We start from the raw sequence: 27,818 nt of genomic DNA on the forward strand, positions 1-27,818 counted from the left end.
GGTGATACAATCTTACAAATCTGAGTAACTCGAGTGACAGAAGGTGGCGCCAAACTCTTCCCTGTGCTGTAAACTCTTTGACTATTACTATCCTTTATTGACTATGATCGGCTGGCTGTTTAAACATCATTAAATCTAATAAAAATGGTTTCTCTTGTTTATTAGCATATCAAATATTTCTCATTATACCAGTTAAAAGGAGTTTATGGGAGAATGGGTGTGGTCAGAGTGGTGGTGGGTGGGGCTAGTTCAGTGACTGACACTGCTTTCAGTTCATTCATTCAGAGATCAAAGATTCATTTGAAGTCTTATGTATAAGCTCTTCACTGACTCACTGAACATGAAACTCTTTCCCTAGAACCTTAATTAAAGACTAATTGGCTTCATCAACAACTCTTTCCTTTAGCTGATGATGTCACATGTATTAACCTGTTAACTTTCACCCCTCTTTCTGATCACAGATCTGAACCTAAATGGTTGTGCTTCATAAATTATCTCTTTTTAAAGAAGAAACTTAGCAGATTATGTGTGAAAGCACTTCAAAAAATGAAAGTGTAAAAAGTTGTAGAAGTTTCGGTGTACTGTAAAGCACATGCACTGAACTGAACATTTTTATTTTATACAAAATATAGATTTTACAAAATAATTTGGCCTGGATTAATCACATCAACATTTTTTGTGATGTGATCAGACCAATCAGATCAACATCTCATAATGACTTAGTATCTCATAATTTTGATTTATGTCATTGACATTTTATCTCATTTTGACTTAGAATGCTATTATTTTGACTTTTTGTCATAATTATGACTTTTTATCTGACATTAATATTGACAGTAAAAAGTCACAAAAAATAAAAAATAGTTTTGTCCTAATTATGACTTTAATCTCATATTTTGACTTTTTGTATCCCATAATTTTTACTTTTTAAGCTCATTATTTTCACTTTTTAGCTCATAATGTGCTAATGAGCTCTTTTTATCATTATGACTTAATTTTTTAATCTTACATATATTATGACTTTTTATCTCATAATGTGACTTTTTTATCTCACGACTTCTCATAATTTCTACTTTTATGCCATAATTATGCCATATTATCTTATTATTTTTCCTTTTTATCTCATAATGACTTAGTATCTTATAATTTTGACTTTTTATGTAAAGCAAATGCACTGAACTAAACATTTCACAAAGTAATTTGTCCTTTAAAACCGCTAGAAAATCAAAGCTGTACGTCGTCTAACCAAGTTGTGTTCCAAATTTGAAGTTGATATCACAAAAATTCAGCTGCTACACGGATTTAAAGTACCATCTTCATGGTAGTTTAATGTTCAGAACGGGTGTTTCAGCTTTTGAATGGCACCTGATGATGATTACTAAAATATGTGGCTCCACAGAAACACACTTTTACTCCACAGATCTCAGAGAGACGACTGCTCGTCCTCCGTCGTCTCGGCGCTGGACCGGCGAATCGTGAAGCGGCTGATCCTGGATCGTTCAACGCTTCCGGAGATCAGGACGATCCTGGAGGATCTTTTGCTTTTCCAGACCCGGGAACATCCAGCTTCTCCTCCAGCACGAGCCGCTCCTCGTCTCTCCTCCTTCCAGCTCCTGCGCTCCAGGTTCCTGAAGAGCGAACCGAAGCCGATGGTCTCCCGCAGACGAGAAGTGGGATCTCTGAAGAACAGAGAACATCACATTACAGACGTAAACGGGATGAGAGCCAATTCAAGACCTGGGATGAAGAGAAAAGCCTCCCGGGTTCAGGAGGTGCTGGACAGATTTGCAGCAGCGGCGGAGAAAAAGGACGCAAAGAAACAAACACACACGCGAAACACAAGCACGTTAGGCAGCATCATCAAAGCGTTTGAGACTCTAAACCATTCAACACACAAGATTAAGAAACGCAACAGCAAATCAAAACCTGTCCTGAAGCAACACAGACGTCAAACAGGAGCACAGGACCTGAGTGAGGCCTTCAGCCCAGAGATGAGTGAGAGACGGCTCCTGAATCCTGAGGTTTGGACTTACTCACCGAAACCTCTGGGAGAGACTTTTGAAACGCGCACACAGATCCTACAGGAGCCGAGAGAAGATCTGCCGCAAGTCACAACCTCAGAACACAAGCAGGAATGTTCATCAGAAGAGCGTTTACAAGAGCATTCAGAAGAGCATTCAGAAGAGAGATCAGAAGAGCGTTCAGAAGAGCGTTCAGAAAAGAGATCAGAAGAGAGATCAGAAGAGCGTTCAGAAGAGCGTTCAGAGGAGCGTTCAGAAAAGAGATCAGAAGAGAGATCAGAAGAGCGTTCAGAAGAGCGATCAGAAGAGCGTTCAGAAGAGCGTTCAGAAGAGAGATCAGAAGAGCGTTCAGAAGAGAGATCAGAAGAGAGATCAGAAGAGGGTTCAGAAGAGCGTTCAGAGGAGTGTTCAGAAGAGCGTTCAGAAGAGAGATCAGAAGAGCGTTCAGAAGAGCGTTCAGAGGAGTGTTCAGAAGAGCGTTCAGAAGAGCGTTCAGAAGAGCGTTCAGAAGAGAGATCAGAAGAGCGTTCAGAGGAGTGTTCAGAAGAGCGTTCAGGAGAGCGTTCAGAAGAGCGCTCAGAAGAGCCTTCAGAAGAGCGTTCAGAAGAGAGATCAGAAGAGCGTTCAGAAGAGCGTTCAGGAGAGCGTTCAGGAGAGCGTTCAGAAGAGCGTTCAGAAGAGCGTTCAGGAGAGCGTTCAGAAGAGCGTTCAGAAGAGCGTTCAGAAGAGCGTTCAGAAGAGCGTTCAGAGGAGCGTTCAGGAGAGAGATCAGAAGAGCCTTCAGAAGAGCGTTCAGAAGAGTGTTCAGAAGAGCGTTCAGGAGAGAGATCAGAAGAGCCTTCAGAAGAGCGTTCAGAAGAGCCTTCAGAAGAGCGTTCAGAAGAGCGTTCAGAAGAGAGATCAGAAGAGCCTTCAGAAGAGCCTTCAGAAGAGCGTTCAGAAGAGCGTTCAGAAGAGCGTTCAGAAGAGCCTTCAGAAGAGCGTTCAGAGGAGTGTTCAGAGGAGCGTTCAGAAGAGCGTTCAGAAGAGCGTTCAGAGGAGTGTTCAGAAGAGCGTTCTGAAGAGCCTTCAGAAGAGCGTTCAGAGGAGTGTTCAGAAGAGCGTTCAGAAGAGCCTTTAGAAGAGCGTTCAGAGGAGTGTTCAGAAGAGCGTTCAGAAGAGCCTTCAGAAGAGCGTTCAGAGGAGCGTTCAGAAGAGCGTTCAGAAGAGCGTTCAGAAGAGTGTTCAGAAGAGCGTTCAGAAGAGCGTTCAGAGGAGTGTTCAGAAGAGCCTTCAGAAGAGCGTTCAGAGGAGTGTTCAGAAGAGCCTTCAGAAGAGCCTTCAGAAGAGCGTTCAGAGGAGTGTTCAGAAGAGCGTTCAGAAGAGCCTTCAGAAGAGCGTTCAGAGGAGTGTTCAGAAAGAATGAATGAGGAGAACCCATGTCATCCTCCGACGGTAGAAATAGCGAAGTACAGGAGCATCAACTACTGCGACCCTTCAGTGAGACGCTCCTACATCCCGAAAACCATCCGCTTCACCGACACCTTCAACTTCTGAAGACTCTTACATGCATTTGATGTTTATTATACCAAAAATATAAACTTTCTATGTTACATAAGTCATAATGTTCTGGCAAGGTTCTCTCAAAGCTATGAACAAACATACTCAAACATACTCAAAACGTTAGCACAAAAACATTATTTATACATCGTTCATGGAACGTTTTTCTGAAAATTTAATTGGATGTTCGTCTAACGTTTTTTAAATGCTACTACTATGTTCAGAGAACATTCAAAAGTAACATTCCCATAATGTTGAATGATGATGAAATAGAGAAAACATTCCCTTAACGTTTTACAGTGGGGAGAACAAGTATTTGATACACTGCCGATTTTGCAGGTTTTCCCACTTACAAAGCATGTAGAAGTCTGTAATTTTTATCATAGGTACTCTTCAACTGTAAGAGACGGAATCTAAAACAAAAATCCAGAAAATCACATTGTATGATTTTTAAGTAATTAATTTGCATTATATTGCATGACATAAGTATTTGATACATCAGAAAAGCAGAACTTAATATTTGGTACAGAAACCTTTGTTTGCGATTACAGAGATCACACGTTTCCTGTAGTTCTTGACCAGGTGTGCACACACTGCTGTAGGGATTCTGGCCCACTCCTCCACACAGACCTTCTCCAGATCCTTCAGGTTTCGGGGCTGTCGATGGGCAATACGGACTTTCAGCTCCCTCCAAAGATCTTCTATTGGGTTCAGGTCTGGAGACTGGCTAGGCCACTCCAGGACTTTGAGATGCTTCTTACGGAGCCACTCCTTAGTTGCCCTGGCTGTGTGTTTCGGGTCGTTGTCATGCTGGAAGACCCAGCCACGACCCATCTTCAATGCTCTTACTGAGGGAAGGAGGTTGTTGGCCAAGATCTCACGATACATGCCCCCATCATCCTCCCCTCAATACGGTGCAGTCATCCTGTCCCCTTTGCAGAAGAGCATCCCCAAAGAATGATGTTTCCACCTCCATGCTTCACGTTTGGGATGGTGTTCTTGGGGTTGTACTCATCCTTCTTCTTCCTCCAAACACGGCGAGTGGAGTTTAGACCAAAAAGCTCTATTTTTGTCTCATCAGACCACATGACCTTCTCCCATTCCTCCTCTGGATCATCCAGATGGTCATTGGCAAACTTCAGACGGGCCTGGACATGCGCTGGCTTGAGCAGGGGGACCTTGCGTGCGCTGCAGGATTTTAATCCATGACGGCGTAGTGTGTTACTAATGGTTTTCTTTGAGACTGTGGTCCCAGCTCTCTTCAGGTCATTGACCAGGTCCTGCCGTGTAGTTCTGGGCTGATCCCTCTCCTTCCTCATGATCATTGATGCCCCACGAGGTGAGATCTTGCATGGTGCCCCAGACCGAGGGAGATTGACCATCATCTTGAACTTCTTCCATTTTCTAATAATTGCGCCAACAGTTGTTGCCTTCTCACCAAGCTGCTTGCCTATTGTCCTGTAGCCCATCCCAGCCTTGTGCAGGTCTACAGTTTTATCCCTGATGTCCTTACACAGCTCTCTGGTCTTGGCCATTGTGGAGAGGTTGGAGTCTGTTTGATTGAGTGTGTGGACAGTGTCTTTTATACAGGTAACAAGTTCAAACAGGTGCAGTTAACACAGGTAATGAGTGGAGAACAGGAGGGCTTCTTAAAGAAAAACTAACAGGTCTGTGAGAGCCGGAATTCTTACTGGTTGGTAGGTGATCAAATAATTATGTCATGCAATAAAATGCAAATTAATTATTTAAAAATCATACAATGTGATTTTCTGGATTTTTGTTTTAGATTCCGTCACTCACAGTTGAAGAGTACCTATGATAAAAATTACAGACCTCTACATGCTTTGTAAGCAGGAAAACCTGCAAAATCGGCAGTGTATCAAATACTTGTTCTCCCCACTGTATATAACGTTTTCAAAACTAGATATTTTAAATGTTAAGAGAACATTCACCAATAACGTTTTCATAACTTAATGGGAACGTTTGCAAAACCTTATAAGAACATATTTTTGTTAGCCGGGTTTAAGGCACGTTCACACCCAGAACGATAACTATGGTACGTACGTTTAAACAACAACGATATGCTTAAAACGGAGAAGATTTTCCTTTGAGTTTTTCGCGTACAGATGAAACCATTATCAAAACGATCCCCAAAACAGATCCGCGAAAACTATTAAAAACACAGTATTCGGCTGCCAGGCCAGTAGATGGCGATGAAACACTATAGACTGAACACGTAATACGCAGTTTTCAAAAACTTGCACTTTGAAACTAGTTTGCGTTTTCAGGCACTCAAAACGCCGTTGTCGTGTAAACGAACGACCAAAACGCATAAAAAGTTTTACGTTTTTAGTTGAAAACAGTGTTGTGTAAACAGCCCCTATTTTAGAGTCTACACTAACGCACAATATCGCTCTCTGTATTTATCGTCTGTCGCTTTAAAAGCTCGAGCTCTTTAGAGCAGGATGGATTCTGATTGGCTGTCAATGTTTTTATCGTTCATCAGCGGAAAAACAAAATCGTTCTGAAAATGTTTCCAAAAATCTCGTTCCTCTGTGCCGTTATCTTTATCGTCATTGGTGTGAACGCGCTTTTAGAGCTGGACGATTAATCGTTTAAAAGATCGCGACCTCGATTCAAACGCCCACACAATCTCATTCCTAAATGACAACGATTGGACAAGTACGATCACATCGAACGTTCAGATCTGCATTTGACCCAGAGAAAGCAGTTATCATGTATCACTATTTCTGTTTCAAATACTCTTATTATCACTGAAGTACTGGGATAAAAGATAATAGTTCGGAAATAAACACTGATGTCTACGGTAGTGATCAAAATAGTGTAAATCACCTTTTGAAAGTAACATGACGCTTCAACTGTTATATCGATTACATTGTTACACCGGTAGGTGGCGACAAGTGGCTACAAAAACGCTGATTCATCCAGTAATGAAGCAAGTATTTATGAGTGAGTCATTGAATCATTCATTCAACCTTTTTTAAATAATTCATTCAGATCAAATAAACATTCCCAAGAGACTGTTAAAAAAATTTATTTGTCATTGAATCATTCAAGAGATTTGTTCAAAAATGCTGATTCATCCAGTAATGAAGCAAGTATTTATATGTGAGTCATTGATTCATTCATGATTTTTTTTTAACTTTAATTTAAATGAATTAAACATTTTAAATAGACTGCAGCAATTAACATTTTGTCAGAACCTCTAGTAAAATTAGGTTATTTTGTTTAGTTGTTCGTTCAGAAGAATCATGATCTCATATTAGAAACTAGCAGCTCTAGTTTGTCTACACATCAAACAATATATTCCATACACTAAACAGTGTCTGTGGGGCTCATGCAAATCCACTTGTGTTTATTTTAAACAATGCAAAACCCTGACGCCACAGAAACACACTCCAGTCTGTGCGAGTTCTGGGTTTTTCCAGTTCTGTTCCTCAGATTCCTCCTGTTCACTGATGCGGTTTCTGAGTCGTAGGAAAACGAAATAACTAAAACTAAATAACTAAAAAGGAGTTTGGATTAGTAAATAGTAAAGTGAACTAACAGGCCCCAAATCTATAGAAACCATCAAGAACACATTCAGTCATGATCAACATCTGCTTCTCAACGTCTCTTATATGAGCGTTTCATGCGTGTGAAACGGGTTAAACTCTATAAACACAGACACACCCTGATCACAATAAAGGTGCGTCAGACCACAGGAGAGTCACGTGACCCACACTGCTTTATATCTGCTGTTCATCTCATCTGTCAGATCACAGCATGTGTTCCAGTTAATCTGATCAGGATTAGTTCGCCACTAGTTTAAGATGCTGCATATGCTGGATGTAGAACTCGTTTCAGCCGGTTAACACTGACCAGAATAGACAGGCACTTTAATAACAGCAGATTTACATCTCAAAACACAGCAAATCATCCGTCAGTTCAAAGAAAACAAGCCTTCGGAAACAGGGCGTCTGTGTTCCTGGAATAATCAAATGTCTGTGGTTAATCCACTCAGTTCACCGGCCACAACTGGACCCGGATCAGCGGGATTTACCAGGACAGAAACAGCACAGACACAATCAACCTGATCAAACCAGCAGAAAATACAGCCTCTTATTTATACTGAACCTTTATAATGACCAGCAGACTAACTTTAACTGTAGTGGCTCCATGATACAGACTGTAATACCGTGATACTGTAATATACACAGGGGCCACAAGTCTGAGGCCAAGAATCAAGACACTTGTCTTAACCTTTTTTTGTTATTTAATGCATGATATTTTTCAAAAACCTTGTTTATTTCAATGTCAGTGTGATTAAAGTGTGTCCAAAACCTGTAAAAAAAATAAATAAAAATAAAAAAAATAAATAAATAAATAAAAAGATCAAACTAAATAGGTACATAACTTACATTAAAATAAATAAATAAAATGTATAAAAATGATTAGTTATTAATATATTAGATTAAATTCATGTATTAATAATGTATAATTATATAAATCATTTTGAGTAATATAAATAAATAATACATTTAACTATACATTACTATAGTGAATAAAAAAATAAATAAGAATATAACCTAATATAAATAAATTTTAGATTTATAATATTCATTTTTCAGTGTTTATAAAGGATCGCTGGCGATGATGATCATATTTTGGGGTCTAAAAGATTAAAAACTGATTGAAGTAATACATCCAAGGTCTTTTTTGTCAGTAAACTTGCAGTCACCTGTTTTCTCACGCGGGAGCTGCTGCTTACAGACAAACTCACACAAGAGTCTTTGTTTTATTCGCTCCTCTAAATGTTCCTAAAAAACATTTCGTGACGAAGAGGCGTGACCGTTGCGCACAAAGCCCCGCCCCCTCTGCACTGGGGTGAGAGATTGCGTGGCGAGAGGCGTGGTCTTTGAGCGCATATTCCCGCCCCTCGGTTTGATTGACGTGCGCACTTGAGCTCCCTGGAGAAATTAATCGTTTTCCTTGGCAAAGTGTTCGGCGTGGATGATGCGCGCGCCCGGCGACCAAACGCGCGTTTAAAACACCAACTACAAGAGTGCTTTGATAAAGTTGGAGTGTTGTTGCTCAGTGCGGCTGTTATTACCGGCGCGCGTGACAGGTTGACCTGATCCGCGGCTCTCTGTCCCGCGGGAGAAGACAGGGGCCATTACTGTGGCGTGGGGAAAGTTTGGCTTGCGTGACGCGCGGGAGAGAGTCATTTGCGTCGCGCCTGGAGCGAAGGGTATCAGCCGTGTCCATGCGCGCCGCGGATCTGCTGTGAATGGAGTCCCGGAGCTCTGAGTCTGAGGATCACTGACCACTGATCATGGAGACGCGCAACGGGACGCGGAGCTCCAATCAGCCGCAGCTGCGCATTAATGTGCCGAGCAACGCCAGAGAGAGAGCGGCCAGGTACTGCACACTACACTACACTATACTACACTATACTGCACACTACACTGTACACTACACACTATACTATACTACACTGTACACTACACACTATACTACACTACACTATACTACACACTACACTGTACACTACACACTATACTACACACTACACTACACACTATACTACACTACACTACACTATACTACACACTACACTATACTACAAAATACTACACACTTTACTACACTGTACACTACACTTTACTGCAAACTACACTATACTACACTGCACACTACACAAAACTACACTATACTGCATACTGCACACAATACTATACTGCACACTACACTATACTACACTACACCTTATTGCACACTATACAACACTACACTATACTGCAAACTACACTATACTGCACACTACACTACATACTACACTATACTACACTACACCATATTGCACACTACACTATACTGCACACTACACTACATACTACACTATACTACACTACACCATATTGCACTCTACACTATACTGCACACTACACTACATACTACACTATACTACACTGCATAATGCACACTACACTGCATACTGCACACTACACACTACACTATACTACACTGCATAATGCACACTACACTGCATACTGCACACTACACTACATACTACACTATACTACACTACACCATATTGCACACTACACTATACTGCACACTACACTACATACTACACTATACTACACTGCATAATGCACACTACACTGGATACTGCACACTACACTACATACTACACTATACTACACTACACCATATTGCACACTACACTATACTGCACACTACACTACATACTACACTATACTACACTGCATAATGCACTACTACACTGCATACTGCACACTACACTACATACTACACTATACTACACTGCATAATGCACTACTACACTATACTGCACACTATACTGCACTACACTAAACTACACTATACTGTACTAAACACTACACTACACTGCACTACACAACACTGCATATTGCACACTACACAACACTAATACTATACTGTACTACACACTACACTACACTCCTTACTATACCGCGCACTACACTATATACTATACTATACTACATATTGCACACTGCGCACTATACTACACTATACTCAGGGGTGCACATAAGTGGTGCGCAGGTGCGCATGCGCTACCCAATTAAACAATGCGTACCAGATGAATTGCCGCAACCCTCATTTGCATACCTAAGATTTGGGGATAGATAGGTGCAGGGCCGCTGGAAGAGGTTTTAGGTTGGGGGTGCTGATTTTTTTTTTTTTTTGGGCGTCACCACTTTTGAATAAGAAACAATATCAAGACTATAAAACTCGTCAAAAAACGCGCCCACACTCCAGCCACCTGACTGCACATTATATTTTTGACTTAATTGATTCTGCTTTTATTCGTAATGCAATGGACCGGTCAATGGGAGATAAATGAATCCTTAAAGGATGGGACTTTATGGGACATTTGCACAAAAAGAATAAATAACTTACCGTAGCCTATTTTATATTTTATACATATCAGTCAAAAAATGCGCCTCGAGGAAGAAAAAAACATATATAGCCTAAGTCGCACTGGACTAAGTTGCATTTTTTGCAGCACCCCCACTTCCCGCGGCAGCGCAATCTGTGGTGTTGGATAGGCTTGCTTTAAGATAGTAACTCTAGTAAGCGCTTTAAAGTTGTCATTTCTTTGGTTTTCAGAGTTAGAAAAGCAGATATTTGCACATTTAATTTCCAGAGCTTGAAACAGTTATGTTATTTTGAAAGTTACAAGGTTTTAAAGATCAGACATTCTGTTGCACTTCTTCTCTTAATTTTCAGTTGAAATTAAAGTTCATGTGAATCATGTCACATGACATTATCCATGCATCCCTCTAATTTGTTCCTCGCATGAGGTGGGTTAAGGAAAAATTGCATTTGAAAATGTGAGGACCAAGCAACAACCCCAGGTTCTCCCCTGAGAACAAGACCAAAAATGTTATGTGCACCCCTGACTATACTACACTGCATACTGCAGTGACAAACTAAAATAAAATAGCAAACTATTTTCTATGAAAGCCCATTTCCATCCCAATAAGAACAAAATCATGCTTTTGGTAATTTGACTTTATATTCCATTATTAAGATTTACTAAAGCATGATTTTTGGCTTTCCGTAATTTTCACATTGCTAATAAATTTTACAAACAATTACAAAGAAAAAGCAAGAAACAGAAACAGAATTAAACATGAAATTCACACACACACACACGCACGCACGCACACACACACACACACACACACACAGGTGTCAATTTCCCCAGGAGTTTCCTAATGTCACGCAGATCTTTGTTAGATATGTTTGTCTGAGATTGTGAAGCTTGTTTGTGTTTCAGTTTCCACCCCTGACTCCGTTTACCCAGTTAACCCTCGGTAGTGCGTCATGCGTCACGTAATCTGCTCACCTGCACACACACCTGAGTCAATGAGATCACGTGTCGGCCTGTGTTGCAGTGTGGATCCGTACGGCTTCGAGCGCTCCGATGACTTTGACTACGAGTCGTACGAGGAGCTGATGTCCGAGTATCTGGCCGTTCTCACCAGAAGATCCATCAAGTGGTCCAAACTCCTGCAGGGGAAGCGGCGCGTGGACCGGAACCTGAAGGGTGTGTGTGTGAGAGAGAGAGAGAGAGTGAGTGTGTGTGAGTGAGTGTGAGTGTGTGTGTATGTGTGTGTGTGTGTATGTGTTTGAGTGAGTGTGTGTATGTGTGTGTGAGAGAGAGTGTGTGTGTGTGTGTGTATGTGTTTGAGTGAGTGTGTGTATGTGTGTGTGAGAGAGAGTGTGTGTGTGTGTGTGTATGTGTTTGAGTGAGTGTGCGTGTGAGTGTGTATTAAATTATTAAAACTATAACATGAAAACAAAACATTCTAAATATTTAAACACAAACTATAATAATATCTCATGATACTAAAGTCAAGTCAAGTCAAGTATATTTGTATAGCGCTTTTCACAATACAGATTGTATCAAAGCAGCTTCACAGTATTAAATTAAAATAATACAACAAGGTTTGTTTCTAGTGGAATTTATTGATTGATAAAATTAAATTGAATATCCATAAAATATCCCCAAAAGTAACACTGTACGATCTGAATGAGATCATGTGCTTTTCTCCATTTAAAGGGACAGTTCACCCAACAATGACCATGAATGTATGACTTTATTTCTCCTGTTGAACACAAAAGCTGATACTCTGAACATTGACTTTCACGAGAAACAGACGTTTCTCAAAAGATCCTCTTTCATGAGAAGAAATAAAGTCACAGATTTGAAATGTCGCAGAATGAACGATCCCTTTATCCTCTTCTGAGAAGGGAAGTGTGTGTTCTGACGGTAGAGAAGCACATGGGAAGTGTGTGTTCTGACGGTCGTTCTGGAAGTGTCTGAAAAGCGGCAATTCCTTATGTATATTTCAATATATTAACACAATATATTATTCTGTATATTTTCAAATATACTGTTAAACCATTTAATATATTAATAATTCATATAGATATATATTTTCATTCCATAAGGGTGTTCCTGACGGTGGTTCCGGAAGTGTGTGTTCTGACGGTGGTTCTGTGTGTGTGTGTTCTGATGGTGGTTCTGTGTGTGTGTGTGTGTGTGTTCTGATGGTGGTTCTGTGGGTGTGTGTTCTTACGGTGGTTCTGTGTGTGTGTGTGTGTTCTGACGGTGGTTCTATGTGTGTGTGTGTGTGTGTGTGTTCGTGTATGTGTTCTGACGGTGGTTCTGTGTGTGTGTGTGTGTGTCCTGACGGTGGTTCTGTGTGTGTGTGTTCCGACGGTGGTTCTGTGTGTGTGTGTTCCGACGGTGGTTCTGTGTGTGTGTGTTCTGACGGTGGTTCTCTGGGTGTGTGTTCTGATGGTGGTTCTGTGGGTGTGTGTTCTGACGGTGGTTCTGTGTGAGTGTGTTCTGATGGTGGTTCTGTGTGTGTTCTGACGGTGGTTCTGTGTGTGTGTGTTCTGATGGTGGTTCTGTGTGTGTGTTCTGACGGTGGTTCTGTGTGTGTGTGTGTGTGTGTGTGTGTTCTGATGGTGGTTCTGTGTGTGTGTGTGTGTGTGTGTGTGTGTGTGTGTTTTGATGGTGGTTCTGTGTGTGTGTGTTCCGATGGTGGTTCTGTGTGTGTGTGTTCTGATGGTGGTTCTGTGTGTGTGTTCTGATGGTGGTTCTGTGTGTGTGTGTTCCGATGGTGGTTCTGTGTGTGTGTGTTCTGATGGTGGTTCTGTGTGTGTGTTCTGATGGTGGTTCTGTGTGTGTGTGTTCCGATGGTGGTTCTGTGTGTGTGTGTTTTGATGGTGGTTCTGTGTGTGTGTGTTCTGATGGTGGTTCTGTGTGTGTGTGTTCTGTTTCTATTTCTGCTTTTAATTCCAAACATCTCAACTTTGCTGACGTACAATTATCAAACCCTTGTAAATATTCAGCTTATATTCAAAGAGCTGTCTAGTCCCGACTAGAACAGTTCACGCCTGTATCTCCTCCCGTGTTGTTGTCTGTTCCGGCTTTTCTACTTCGACAGCCCAGTGCTGTGCATCGACGAAAACGCAGCCGAAGACGAGGAAAGCGCGGGGTATTTTAGTTGCTCTAAAGTCCCGCCTGGCTGATTTGGTCTGCGACCCAGGTTCGGCTGGATGTGAAGGCATCTGAACAAAACTACGATTGTTCTGTATCCCGGCGCTCTCTGGAATTACGGCATGAGTGGATTTGGCCTGTGCTTCCAACACACTTTGCTAATAGCTTCTGTCAACGACTGCTGTGTGTTCGTCGAGGTGGAGGGAATCATCAAAATTTGAAATTTGCTGCGCTGGGAAACTCACCATGGAGATGACGAAGGATGGCTCTGATCGATGCGAGGTCTATGGTAAACAATACATTTATTCTAAATGACTTTATCACCTCGCACAGCTTGGGTTTTCTTTTCATTACAGAGACATGGCTAAGTCCTGGGTATCAAAGTCCCTTTTCTGAACTTGTACCTCCTGACTATATGTTTTTTAACACCCCTCGGTCTACGGGGCAGGGTGGAGGTCTAGCATCAATTTTAAAGCAAAAATGTAGATGCTGTGTTCAAACAAGGGATACCTATCTGAGTTTTGAGTTCCAAGTTCTAATAATGGACTTGCCTCAGCCCGTGATGATAGCGGTGGTGTACCGACCTCCTAAACCAAACAAAGACTGCATTGATGATTTTGCTGCCTATCTGGGAGATATTATCCAGAACTACGATAGACTTTTAATCCTAGGAGATTTTAATATACACGTATGTTGTTCCTCGAACTCTTTGGCAAAAGACTTTTTAACTCTTGTTGATTGTTTTGGGTTTGAACAGCTAGTGAAAGGCCCCACAAACACCCTAGGTCATACATTGGATCTTGTGTTGTCTTATGGCTTATCCATCTATGATATTGATACTTGTGATGCCAGTTTTATGGACCACAAACCTGTAATATTTACAACCTCTCTCTGTTGTCCATCTGTAAACCCTCAGACCTTTACAAAATGGTCTCGGAAAATTTGTGCTGACACCGGGGCAGTTTTTTCCGCAGCCTTTAAAGAGGCATCTAAGTCTTGTAATTTAGAAGGTCCCTTAGAGGCATTGAGTGCTGAAGAACATCTTACTCTATTAAATTCTACCTGTATAAATATTCTGGAAAATATTGCTCCCTTAAAACAGAAAACTATTAAACCAAAATCAGAGCCTTGGTTAAATGATAGTATACGTTCCCTAAGACAGACCTGTAGAAGTAGAAGAACGGAGGTGGAAAAAAGACAAGCTGTCTTGAAATGTTAAGAGATTCACTGTCAACCTTTCAAAAAGCAGTAAAAGCCGCTAGGACTAAATTTTTTTCAGAGGTCATTACAAAAAAATGTCATAGGCCAAAAATTCTAGTTTCTACAATTAACTCTGTTATAAATCCATCTTCGGTTGTTCTCCCAAATTCGTCACAAACACTTTGTGATCATTTTTTAAATTTCTTTATAGACAAGATTGCAAATATTGGATCACATATTCAACCACCATTGTTTGATCCATCTGACTCAGTTACTTGTTCCAGTGTTTTAGCCCAGTTTGACCCCATTTCCTTTGTGTGGGCAATCAGCTAAAGCCTACCACAGGACAAGATTCCTACATACCTTTTTAAACAAGTTTTAGATGCTGTCGGACCTAGTTTATGGTCCATAATTAATAAGTGCCTTATCATAGGGACTATGCCAGAGGGTTTGAAACATGCTTTTGTCCAACCTCTTATTAAGAAACTAAATCTAGATTCTTCTGACTTGTCAAATTTTAGACAAATTTCCAAACTACCTTTTATTTAGAAAATCATCGAGAAAATAGTTCAACAACTACAGAGTTATTTGAACACGAATCACATTTTTGAAGTTTTAGGAAATATCACAGCACAGAGTCTGCTCTGTTGAAAGTTTTAAATTACATTCTTTTAACTGTGGACTCGGGTGATCATGCTATTCTTGTGTTATTAGATTTGAGCGCAGCATTCGATACTATAGACCATAATATCCTCATCTCCCGCCTTGAACCATTTTAGAGCATTTCCTTTGATCCCTCCACAGTGTTCAATTCGTTTCTGTCGAACAGAAGCTTTTCTGTTTGTCCTGGAGAGTTTTCATCTGCTGCAGCTCCTCTTATGTTTGGTGTTCCTCAGGGCTCTATTCTAGGTCCTATTCTTTTTTCTCTGTATATGCTTCTGTTAGGCACCATCTTTAGGAAACATGGTGTTTCTTTCCACTGTTTTGCAGATGACTCTCTAATATATCTGCCAATGAAACTGAATGATTCAAATGCACTGCAACCTTTATTGGATTGCCTAACTGACCTAAAACGTTGGATGTCACTAAACTTTTTTAATTTAAATGAATGGGCGTGATGCTCAAAATCTTAATTTGGAGCAGTTATCTTGCCTTTTATAAACCGTGTGTAAAAAACGTAGGTGTTTTATTTGATGGCTCCCTTAAATTTGACAAGCAGGTAAACTCAGTTAGGGTTAAACTCAGCTTCTACCATCTAAGAGTTTTGGGATAAGTTAAGCCTTGGCTCTCCCTTAAAGATTTTGAAAAGGTAATTCATGCATTTGTCTCTACCCGACTTGATTATTGCAATTCTCTCTTTGTAGGAATAAACCAACGATCTATTTCTCGACTTCAAATGGTGCAAAACTCTGCGCCTAGACTTTTGTTGGGTGTACGGAAGCGTGAACATATTACCCTAATTTTAATGTCTTTTCAGTGGCTTCCTGTTCATTATAGAATTGATTTTAAAATCCATTTATTGGTTTTTAAATCCTTAAACGGACTGGAACCTACTTATTTGTCAAGCCTTTTGTCCATACACCAGCCATCGAGATCCCTCAGATCTTCAGATCGTAGGCTGCTGACTGTTCCTAGGGCAGGACTGAACATGAGAGGGGATCGGGCTTTCTCTGTTATTGCCCTCAAACTGTGGAAAAGCCACTGTGTATTAGAACCGCTCAAACACTCTCTGATTTTAAATCTAAGCTGAAAACTCTTATGTTTTCTTTGACTTTTAATGTATTATAGAGATTAATAGAATCTCTTTTATTGTTTTTGTTTGTTCTTTGTGTGAATGGTGTTATAATTTGTAGTTGTGTAAAGCACTTTGGTCAGCTCTAAGTTGTTTTAAACTGTGCTATAGAAATAAACTTGACATTGGTTCTGTGGGTGTGTGTTCTGACGGTGGTTCTGTGTGTGTGTGTGTGTGTGTTCTGACAGTGGTTCTGTGTGTGTGTGTGTGTGTGTGTGTGTGTGTTCTGACGGTGGTTCTGTGGGTGTGTGTTCTGACGGTGGTTCTGTGTGTGTGTGTGTTCTGACGGTGGTTCTGTGGGTGTGTGTTCTGACGGTGGTTCTGTGTGTGTGTGTGTGTGTTCTGACGGTGGCTCTGTGTATGTGTGTGTTCTGACAGTGGTTCTGTGTGTGTGTGTGTTCTGACAGTGGTTCTGTGGGTGTGTGTTCTGACAGTGGTTCTGTGTATGTGTGTGTTCTGACAGTGGTTCTGTGTGTGTGTGTGTGTGTGTTCTGACGGTGGTTCTGTGTGTGTGTGTGTGTTCTGACAGTGGTTCTGTGGGTGTGTGTTCTGACGGTGGTTCTGTGTGTGTGTGTGTTCTGACGGTGGCTCTGTGGGTGTGTGTTCTGACGGTGGTTCTGTGTATGTGGGTGTTCTGACAGTGGTTCTGTGTGTGTGTGTGTGTGTTCTGACGGTGGTTCTGTGTATGTTCTGACGGTGGTTCTGTGTATGTGTGTGTTCTGACGGTGGTTCTGTGTGTGTGTGTGTGTGTGTTCTGACAGTGGTTCTGTGTGTGTGTGTGTGTGTGTGTTCTGACAGTGGTTCTGTGTGTGTGTGTTCTGGCGGTGGTTCTGTGTGTGTGTGTGTGTGTGTTCTGACGGTGGTTCTGTGTGTGTGTGTGTGTGTGTTCTGACAGTGGTTCTGTGTGTGTGTGTTCTGACGGTGGTTCTGTGGGTGTGTGTTCTGACGGTGGTTCTGTGTGTGTGTGTGTGTGTGTGTTCTGACAGTGGTTCTGTGTGTGTGTGTTCTGACGGTGGTTCTGTGTGTGTGTGTTCTGACGGTGGTTCTGAAAGTGTGTGTTCTGATGGTGGTTCTGGAAGTGTGTGTTCTGACGGTGGTTCTGTGTGTGTGTGTGTGTTCTGACGGTGGTTCTGAAAGTGTGTGTTCTGACGGTGGTTCTGTGGGTGTGTGTTCTGACGGTGGTTCTGAAAGTGTGTGTTCTGACGGTGGTTCTGTGGGTGTGTGTTCTGACGGTGGTTCTGAAAGTGTGTTCTGACAATGGTTCTGTGTGTGTGTGTGTTTTGACGGTCGTTCTGTGTGTGCGTGTGTGTGTGTGTGTTCTGACGGTGGTTCTGAAAGTGTGTGTTCTGACTGTGGTTCTGTGTGTGTGTGTGTGTGTGTGTGTGTGTTCTGACGGTGGTTTCTGATGGTGGTTCTGAAAGTGTGTGTTCTGACAGTGGTTCTGTGTGTGTGTGTGTTCTGACGGTGGTTCTGTGTGTGTGTGTGTGTTCTGACAGTGGTTCTGTGGGTGTGTGTTCTGACGGTGGTTCTGTGTGTGTGTGTGTTCTGACGGTGGCTCTGTGGGTGTGTGTTCTGACGGTGGTTCTGTGTATGTGGGTGTTCTGACAGTGGTTCTGTGTGTGTGTGTGTGTTCTGACGGTGGTTCTGTGTGTGTGTGTGTGTGTTCTGACAGTGGTTCTGTGTGTGTGTGTGTGTGTGTTCTGACAGTGGTTCTGTGTGTGTGTGTTCTGGCGGTGGTTCTGTGTGTGTGTGTGTGTGTTCTGACGGTGGTTCTGTGTGTGTGTGTGTGTGTGTGTTCTGACAGTGGTTCTGTGTGTGTGTGTTCTGACGGTGGTTCTGTGGGTGTGTGTTCTGACGGTGGTTCTGTGTGTGTATGTGTGTTCTGACGGTGGTTCTGTGTGTGTGTGTGTGTGTGTGTGTGTTCTGACAGTAGTTCTGTGTGTGTGTGTGTTCTGACGGTGGTTCTGTGTGTGTGTGTTCTGACGGTGGTTCTGTGTGTGTGTGTTCTGACGGTGGTTCTGGAAGTGTGTGTTCTGACGGTGGTTCTGTGTGTGTGTGTTCTGACGGTGGTTCTGAAAGTGTGTGTTCTGACGGTGGTTCTGTGGGTGTGTGTTCTGACGGTGGTTCTGAAAGTGTGTGTTCTGACGGTGGTTCTGTGGGTGTGTGTTCTGACGGTGGTTCTGAAAGTGTGTTCTGACAATGGTTCTGTGTGTGTGTGTGTTTTGATGGTCGTTCTGTGTGTGCGTGTGTGTGTGTGTGTGTTCTGACGGTGGTTCTGTGTGTGTGTGTGTGTGTGTGTTCTGATGGTGGTTTCTGATGGTGGTTCTGAAAGTGTGTGTTCTGATGGTGTTTCTGGAAGTGTGTGTTCTGAAAGTGGTTCTGTGGGTGTGTGTTCTGATGGTGCTTCTGTGGGTGTGTGTTCTGACGGTGGTTCTGTGGGTGTGTGTTCTGACGGTGGTTCTGTGGGTGTGTGTTCTGACGGTGGTTCTGAAAGTGTATGTTCTGACAATGGTTCTGTGTGTGTGTGTGTGTGTTTTGACGGTCGTTCTGTGTGCGTGTGTGTGTGTTCTGACGGTGGTTCTGTGTGTGTGTGTTCTGACGGTGGTTCTGTGGGTGTGTTCTGACGGTGGTTCTGTGTGTGTGTGTGTGTTCTGACGGTGGTTCTGTGTGTGTGTGTTCTGACGGTGGTTCTGTGGGTGTGTTCTGACAGTGGTTCTGTGTGTGTGTGTGTGTGTTCTGACGGTGGTTCTGTGTGTGTGTGTTCTGACGGTGGTTCTGACAGTGGCTCTGTGTGTGTTGTTGACGCAGTGAAGCGGTTCGTACGGAAAGGCGTTCCCAACGAGCACCGGCCGCTGGTGTGGATGGAGTCCAGTGGAGCGCGGGAGAAGATGGAGAGGAACCCTGGGTATTATCACTCACTACTGGACCAACAACACGACCCTAAACTACTGGAGAGCATCCGCACCGGTCAGATCAACACACACACACACACACACACACAAACACACTTGATCACTCAGTTTATCCTGCTGTTCCAGAACTGTATGCAAAATACTGCATATGTAAAACATTTAGGAAAACTTCTAATTTAAAATACATGTGGTGATGTTAGTTAGTTAGAGGGATAGTTCACCTAAAGATAAAATTAGCCCATGATTTACTCGCCCTCGAGTCATCCTAGGTGTATATGACATTATTCTCTCAGACGAACACAATCAGAGTTATATTAAAAAATGTCCTGGCTCTTCCAAGCTTTATAATGGCAGAGAATGGCTGGTTTTGAAGTCCATAAAAGTGCATTATTACCATGGATGGATGCACTTTTTTGAGCTTCAATCTGATGGTTGCAATAGAGTCAGGAAATTTTTTAATATAACTCTGATTGTGTTCGTCTGAGAGAATAATGTCATATACACCTAGGATGGCTCGAGGGCGAGTAAATCATGGGCTAATTTTATCTTTAGGTGAACTATCCCTTTAACATGTTCACATCATTATTAATTATTAATCTAATGACTTCAGGAAATGTTACACATTACTAATTTTACATGTTCAGCAACATCATCAGCATGAACTGTGTGTGTGTGTGTGTGTGTGTGTGTGTGTGTAGATCTGCACAGAACCTTCCCAGATAACGTGCACTTCCGTCGGTCTGCGAATCCGTGTCTGCAGTCGGCGCTGTATAACGTGCTGGTGGCGTACGGACACCATAATAAAGCTGTGGGATACTGCCAGGTACTGTCTCACACACACACACACACACACACACTCCCTCTCTCACACACACACACACATACACTGGTGGCGTACGGACACCATAATACAGCTGTGGGATACTGCCAGGTACTGTCACACACACACACACACACACACACACACACACACACACACACACACAGGTAGCGTACGGACACCATAATAAAGCTGTGGGATACTGTCAGGTACTGTCACACACACACACACACACACACACACACACACACACACACACAGGTAGCGTACGGACACTATAATAAAGCTGTGGGATACTGCCAGCTACTGTCTCACACACACACACACACACACTCCCTCTCTCACACACACACACACATACACTGGTGGCGTACGGACACCATAATACAGCTGTGGGATACTGCCAGGTACTGTCACACACACACACACACACACACACACACACACACACACACACACACACACACACAGGTAGCGTACGGACACCATAATAAAGCTGTGGGATACTGCCAGCTACTGTCTCACACACACACACACACACACACACACACTCCCTCTCTCAGACACACACACACATACACTGGTGGCGTACGGACACCATAATACAGCTGTGGGATACTGCCAGGTACTGTCACACACACACACACACACACACACACACACACACACACACAGGTAGCGTACGGACACCATAATAAAGCTGTGGGATACTGCCAGGTACTGTCTCACACACACACACACACACACACACAACACACTCTCTCTCTCTCTCACACACACACTCCCCCTCCCTCTCTCTCTCTCTCTCACACACACACACACACACACTGGTGGCGTACGGACACCATAATAAAGCTGTGGGATACTGCCAGGTACTGTCACACACACACACACACACACACACACTCCCTCTCTCTCACACACACACACACACACACACTGATGCCGTACGTGGGATACTGCCAGGTACTGACACACACACACACACACTCTCACACACACACACTGGTGGCGTACGGACACCATAATAAAGCTGTGGGATACTGCCAGGTACTGTCACACACAACACACTCTCTCTCTCTCTCTCTCTCTCTCACACACACACACACACACGGACAGCAGGATAAAGCTGAGTTCAGGAGAATCACCTGTAACGGATCTTCTGTTCTTCTGATGCATGCTGGGATACGTGGATCTCGTGTCCACCGGCGCTTCAGTTTGTTTAACCAATGCAAAGTTTTCAAAATATTTCCAATGCAAATGATTGAGTGTCGATGAGAGACGCTCATGATCCAGAAAAGAGAAACATCGAGCGTTTGTGCCCTTCATCTGATTCTGGATGTTATTGAGGGGAAAAATAAATATTATTTCAGCTTACTTTGTTTTGTTTGTTTTTGTATTTGAAGTTTTAATTGTTTTTAATTTAATTAAAGATTTTTTTTGTGTGTTTTTAGCATTAGGTTTGACTTGTTTCTAATATAATTCAATAATTCTGCACTTTAATTCAGTTTTAATTATCTTCAATATATTTGTAAAAAATTGTTTAAAAAAAATTACGTTTATTTCTAATATAGTCAAATATATTTTTACCTTTAGCATTTTAATTGTTTTAATTATTTTAATATTAAATGTTTTGTTTTTAGCTATAAGTTTTAATTATTTCTAATGTAGTTAAATATTTTTTTATTTTTGGCATTTTAATTAAGTTTTACTTATTTTCAATATAATTCAATAATTGTGCAATTTAATTCAGTTTTAATTATCTTCAATATAATTATTATAATTTTTGTTTTTAAGTTTAATTATTTCTGATAACTTACATTTTTTGTGGTTTTAGTTTTTTAATTAAGTTATAGTTACTTGTAATATTAAATGTTTTGTTTAAAGAAATTTAATTAAGTTTTAATTATTTTTTATATAAAATGTTTTGCTTATTTTTTAGCACTTTAATTCAGTTTTAATTCTCTTCAATATAATTAAATTTGGTTCTGTTTTTGTGTGTCGGTGTTTCTCACACTCTTCCTCCTGCAGGGAATGAACTTCATCGCAGGATATCTGATCATCATCAGTAAAGACGAGGAGACGTCCTTCTGGCTGATGGAGGCGCTACTGGGCAGAATCCTGCCAGGTGTGTTTCCTGTGTGTGTGAGTGTGTGTGTGTGTGAATGAGAGTGAGTGTGTGTGTGTGTGTCTGAGGGTGAGTGAGTGAGTGGGTGTGTGTTTGAGTGTGTGTGTCTGAGGGTGAGTGAGTGTGTGTTTGAGTGTGTGTGTCTGAGGGTGAGTGAGTGAGTGGGTGTGTGTTTGAGTGAGTGTGAGAGTGAGTGAGTGAGTGAGTGAGTGAGAGAGTGTGTGAGTGAGTGAAAGAGAGTGAGTGGGTGGGTGGGTGAGTGAGTGAAAGAGTGTGAGTGAGTGAGTGAGTGAGTGGGTGAGTGAGTGAGTGAGTGGGTGGGTGGGTGAGTGAGTGTGAGTGTGTGTGTGTTAGAGTGAGTGTGTGTTTGAGTGTGAGAGTGAGTGAGTGGGTCCTTCTCATTTCTTAAGGCGGGCGTACACATTGCGAGTTCGGACACTCGGGAGGTCGTGAGATATTGCACACGTTGCGAGTCAGTTTAACTGATAATCGCGTCAAAGCAGCTGGTACACGGCACGACTGTCCTGCATGAATTTTATCCCGAGCCGGCAGCAATCACGTGAGCTTTCGCGCTAAACACAGAGACCGTCATGTTGCATGATGCAGGCAAAGCTTCAGATAGAAAAATAACAGAAATGTGTGTGCAAATGATTTGCTGAAAAGCATAGAACAGGTGCCATTCCTTTCAACATAAAAACTTAAAAGAGAGAGAGAGAGAGAGAGAGAGAGAGAAAGAAAAGTGTGTGTGTGTGTGACAGTGTATGCGCAGTGTACACTGTATGGTTGCTGCCACTGAGGTATAGCCCCATCGACGTGGTTGTGTATGATTTAGCAATAGGGGACAGCTGGTGAAAATCGGGCCGACTCACCGAATTTTTTAAACATGTTTAAAAATTATCGGGAGGTCGGGGAGGTGCTCATAACGTGCTCGGCTCGGCTCGTAATTCCTCTCACACGCTGCAAGCCGCGACCATGCGAGCATCACCGATTCCACTCGATTTCTCCCGAGTGAATTTTTTTTTCTGCGAGCTCGTAAAAACAGTAAAAATCGCACCGTGTACGCCCACCTTTGTGCATCCTCCTTTCCTGTCCTCGTGTCTCAGCTCCACTCCCTGAAGGATGCGAGGGGGAAAATGGAATCGAAGGAAAGCTTATTTGTATATTGGAATATTCTTGATCACTCGAGCGTCACTTCAAAGCGTCATCAGCAGCGCTCAAAGGATCTGCCCTTATGTTGTTAAAGTTTGGTTCTTTAAGAAATGAATAAATAATAAAGATAAAGCAAGATGCCCTGTTGATGTATGTGTGATATAAGATTTATTTAAACTGCAAAGGTAAAGCATAAATTAAAATTATTGTGACAGATGTGAAGGGGGCGGAGAATTTATACCTGTGTCAGGTTTCTCGACAAGAAAGAATTTCGCATAGGATACACCCATGCATCCTCGCTCATGAGTCCTCTGGAAGCTTCCTCACTCCTCGTTCCTCGCCTCCTCCTCGTTCCTCTCTCATCCCTCGCCTCCTCCTCACTCCTTGTTCCTTGCCTCCTCGTTCCTCACTCCTCGTTCCTCGCCTCCTCCTCGTTCCTCTCTCATCCCTCGCTACTCATTCCTCGCCTCCTCCTCGTTCCTTGTTCCTCGCCTCCTCCTCATTCCTTGTTCCTCGCCTCCTCCTCATTCCTCACTCCTCGTTCCTCTCTCATCCCTCGCCTCCTCCTCACTCCTCGTTCCTCGCCTCCTTTTTCCTTGCCTCCTCGTTCCTCACTCCTCGTTCCCCTCTCATCCCTCGCTACTCATTCCTCGCCTCCTCCTCGTTCCTTGTTCCTCGCCTCCTCCTCATTCCTTACTCCTCGTTCCTCGCCTCCTCATTCCTCACTCCTCGTTCCTCACTCCTCGTTCCTCGCCTCCTCCTCGTTCCTCGCCTCCTCCTCGTTCCTCGCCTCCTCCTCGTTCCTCACCTCCTCCTCGTTCCTCGCCTCTTCCTCATTCCTCACTCCTCGTTCCTCGCCTCCTCCTCGTTCCTTGTTCCTCGCCTCCTCCTCATTCCTCACTTCTCGTTCCTCGCCTCACTCCTCGTTCCTCGCCTCCTCCTCGTTCCTCACTCCTCGTTCCTCGCCTCCTCCTCGTTCCTCGCTCCTCATTCCTTGCCTCCTCATTCTTCACTTTTCATTCCTCGCCGCCTCCTCGTTCCTCGCCGCCTTGTTCCTCACTCCTCATCTCCTCGCTCATTGTTCCTCATTCCTCACTCCTTGTTCCTCGCCTCCTCGTTCATTCCTCGCCTTGTTCCTCACTCCTCCTTGTTTGTCGCCTCCTCATTCCTCGCCTCCTCGTTCCTCACTCCTCCTCGTTTGTCGCCTCCTCATTCCTCGCCTCCTCGTTCCTCACTCCTTGTTCCTCACCTCCTCCTCGTTCCTCACTCTTTGTTCCTCACTCTTCATTCCTCGCCTCCTCGCGGTGCAATTAGAGAATTGAGACGTCCTTCAAGATGGCTGAGCTTGATCGGTTTCCGGGTCATAGGATGGAGGAGTGAGGAGGGATATTGAGAAGCACCCATGGTGTGAGTGTGAAGTGTGTGTTTGTGAGTGAGTGAGTGTGCATGTGAGTGTGTGTGCGTTTGACGGTGTTCCTCCTCACCCTCAGATTACTACGGTCCGGCTATGCTGGGTCTGAAGGCGGATCAGGAGGTTCTGGGAGAGCTGGTACGGCTCAAGGTTCCGGCGGTCTGGCGGCTCATGCAGGATCACGGGGTCATGTGGTCTCTGGTGGTCTCGCGCTGGTTCATCTGCCTGTTCATCGACGTCCTGCCCGTGGAGGTACGGAAGCGTGATCATGTGACCCGGCGATCATGTGACCCGCCGGCTCCGCACTGACCCTCTGCTTCTGCTCCCGTCAGACGGTGCTCCGGGTCTGGGACTGTCTGTTCTACGAGGGCTCGAAGATCCTGTTCCGTGTGGCTCTGACTTTGATCCGACACCATCAGGACCTGATCCTGCAGGCCCAGAACCTGCCCGACGTCTGCGAGCGTTTCAAACGCATCACCAGAGGAGCCTTCGTCCACGACTGCCACGCCTTCATGCAGGTGAAACTCAAAGCCTTACTGATCATTTTAAGGGTTTTCACTCTTCACTCTTGGCAGGTTTGGTTGGATTAGAACATTATCATCATCAAAAAAAACTTTTTTTTTTTATCTTAATAAATGGTCAGTTAAAACCGGTCCTTTACATGCAATCTACAAGCAATCACATCATTACTGCATGGCACAAGCTGATTGGCCTCTGCTGATCCTGCAGCCAATGAGATTGCTTGCTCAACATTAAAAGAGTCTGGTTGAGTGTTTTCTGTAAGGTATTTCGTCTGAACCCCTCACCCTCCCCAGCTCCACCTGCCTAGATCTAAGCTAGAAAATCCAGCTTTTAATGTTGTTTATGTGTCTATGTGGTGTTTTTAATACGCTTTAAGACAAACCATGTATAAATTCATAAGTCGACACCATTGCTGAGTATTTTCTCCTTAAAACTGCAGTGAACCAAAGACAGTCTCAAAAACACAGTTTATTTTCAAGGAAAAAACGTTTAAAAATGTAATTTTGGTGATCAAAAATGAGTCTTAAGGGATAAAATGATTGAGTACAGGAGCTTTAAAGGATAAAAAAAGAAGAATTGGGGAGAATCAATTAAAATTGTACTATTTATTTTGAAATTTAATCACAAGTATTTTATTTTTTGGAATCTGATGAGGTAATTCAGTTAGCATATGATGTCATCAGTTACCTACTGATCCGCAGGGTTTCTCACTGTTTTCCAGGCGATCTTCCTGGATCCCGGGAGTCTCTCCAAGTCCACCGTGTCGAAGCTGCGCGAGAGCTGCCGTGCGCGGATCGTAGCCGGAGAATCCTGACGTCAACACTCAAACATTCCCGCTGTTAGTCTGCAGATGCTCGCTCAGTAGTGTGCGCTAACAGACTCTGTCATGAAGATGTGTATTTTCTTACGTTTGTAGAACTCTGAGAATGTGTATAGATGTAGAATAATCACAGATGCTGGACTCGAGATGCGCTTTCGACTGAACCGCAATCATTTCTTCTTAGTTTAAGACCAATAATACTGTGAAATAAAACTGACTGTAAAGAACGCCGATGGCTGTGTGTGTGTGGTTGTGTGTGTGTGCTATAGTGATCTTTACACAAACTCTTCACAGCGAAGAGAAATAGATTTAATAGAAATCTCTACGCAGAGAAAAAACGTTTTCATTCAAATCAAAATGGCGGACGAACAAAATGATGGAAAATTAGATCATCAGAATCGGCATAAACAGAAGTTTCAGAAGTTATGTTTTTGCAAAAATCCTTCTATCTCTGGAACACTAGGTGGCGCTGTGCTCAAACTTCTCGGGTTCCTTCAGAACATGCTGTCGATGATCCATACCAAATTTGGTGCCAATGTCAAATCGTTTATAAGATATTGCAATTTATGATAAATTTCAAAATGGCTGACTGGTGGTTCGTCTGATCCTGGCAAAATCGGCATCCCAGATTCAGCATTGACAAGATATCCGATGAAACGTACAGGGTTTCATTTTGATCGATCAAAGTTTGGCCGAGATACAAGCGATTCGTCATGAACGAAAGGAACCAAATAATTAAATATTTATATTCCCTGTAAATTATCTTTGGCTGCATTATAATGATTTCTTAATTCAAAATATGATCACGATTGCACAGGTGGAAGTTTTCTGGGAATTTTGCTGTTAAAAGTATAACATTTAAAGCCCCTTAAATGAACGAAATGACTCGAGAGTCAGTAAAATGATCTGAACTTCCCATCACTACAGAGATACAGCCTCTGAATCAATTTTGGGTCGACATTAAGTTTGCGACATCATAACTTTTGAACAAAGATGAATTAAAAAAAATCTGTTGAGTCATTTCTGAGCCCATTTATGTAAGAATTGGGCAAATTTTGAAGGAATTGCAAACTAATGGAATACTGTACTGTTCAAAATGGCCACTACTGTAATGGGCGGAGTCTTAGTGTAAGACGCTGAATGTGATCAACATGAGGATTTCATTTTTCTAGAACAAAGGGTTCAAAGGTTAAAACCATTTAAAAGGTGAATATTTGAACTGGTGGTGGCGCTATAGAGTTAATCCTAGAAACCCCAAAGTTGGTCAGATTGCTATTCATTACCATCACTACACATGTGCCAATTTTCATAATTTTCATACTTACGGTTCATACGGCTGCCATAGACTCCCAGTGGAGAAGAAGAAGCCTCTCATGACTAAACTAATGAGACTTTAAAATGAAAACTGAATATTGATCAAAATACTGATAAATACTAT

At 42.7% G+C, this 27,818-nt stretch overlaps 2 protein-coding genes across 4 annotated transcripts in view; both read left to right on the top strand.

Moving 5' to 3' along the window:
• The window catches only part of adprhl1 (ADP-ribosylhydrolase like 1), a 17,151-nt gene extending 10,545 nt beyond the window's left edge, over positions 1–6,606 (top strand). The window contains exons 8-9 of one of the 3 annotated variants that reach the window (XR_014604714.1): positions 1,421–4,778; positions 4,826–6,605. Coding sequence is in view for 1 of the 3 variants with exons in the window: in XM_084105428.1 (XP_083961554.1) it covers positions 1,421–3,557 (2,137 nt within the window). In the remaining 2 variants the exon portion in view is untranslated. Of the gene's footprint in view, positions 389–1,420 lie in introns of those variants that run through there. The other 2 variants (XM_084105428.1, XM_084105429.1) reach the window with 2 other exon arrangements.
• A 1,895-nt stretch (positions 6,607–8,501) lies between these two features.
• On the top strand, positions 8,502–26,611 carry grtp1a (growth hormone regulated TBC protein 1a). Its single transcript, XM_084105465.1, has 8 exons — positions 8,502–8,981; positions 11,510–11,661; positions 19,427–19,585; positions 20,229–20,353; positions 22,382–22,478; positions 25,118–25,290; positions 25,371–25,556; positions 26,282–26,611. Exons 1-8 carry the CDS (start codon positions 8,896–8,898, stop codon positions 26,372–26,374), a joined length of 1,071 nt encoding a protein of 356 aa, XP_083961591.1. The 5' UTR covers positions 8,502–8,895; the 3' UTR covers positions 26,375–26,611.
• The last annotated feature ends 1,207 nt before the right edge of the window (positions 26,612–27,818 follow it).

The sequence above is a fragment of the Abramis brama genome, assembly GCF_963993115.1.
Source record: "Abramis brama genome assembly, chromosome: 2".
NCBI classification, from domain to species: Eukaryota; Metazoa; Chordata; class Actinopteri; order Cypriniformes; family Leuciscidae; genus Abramis; species Abramis brama.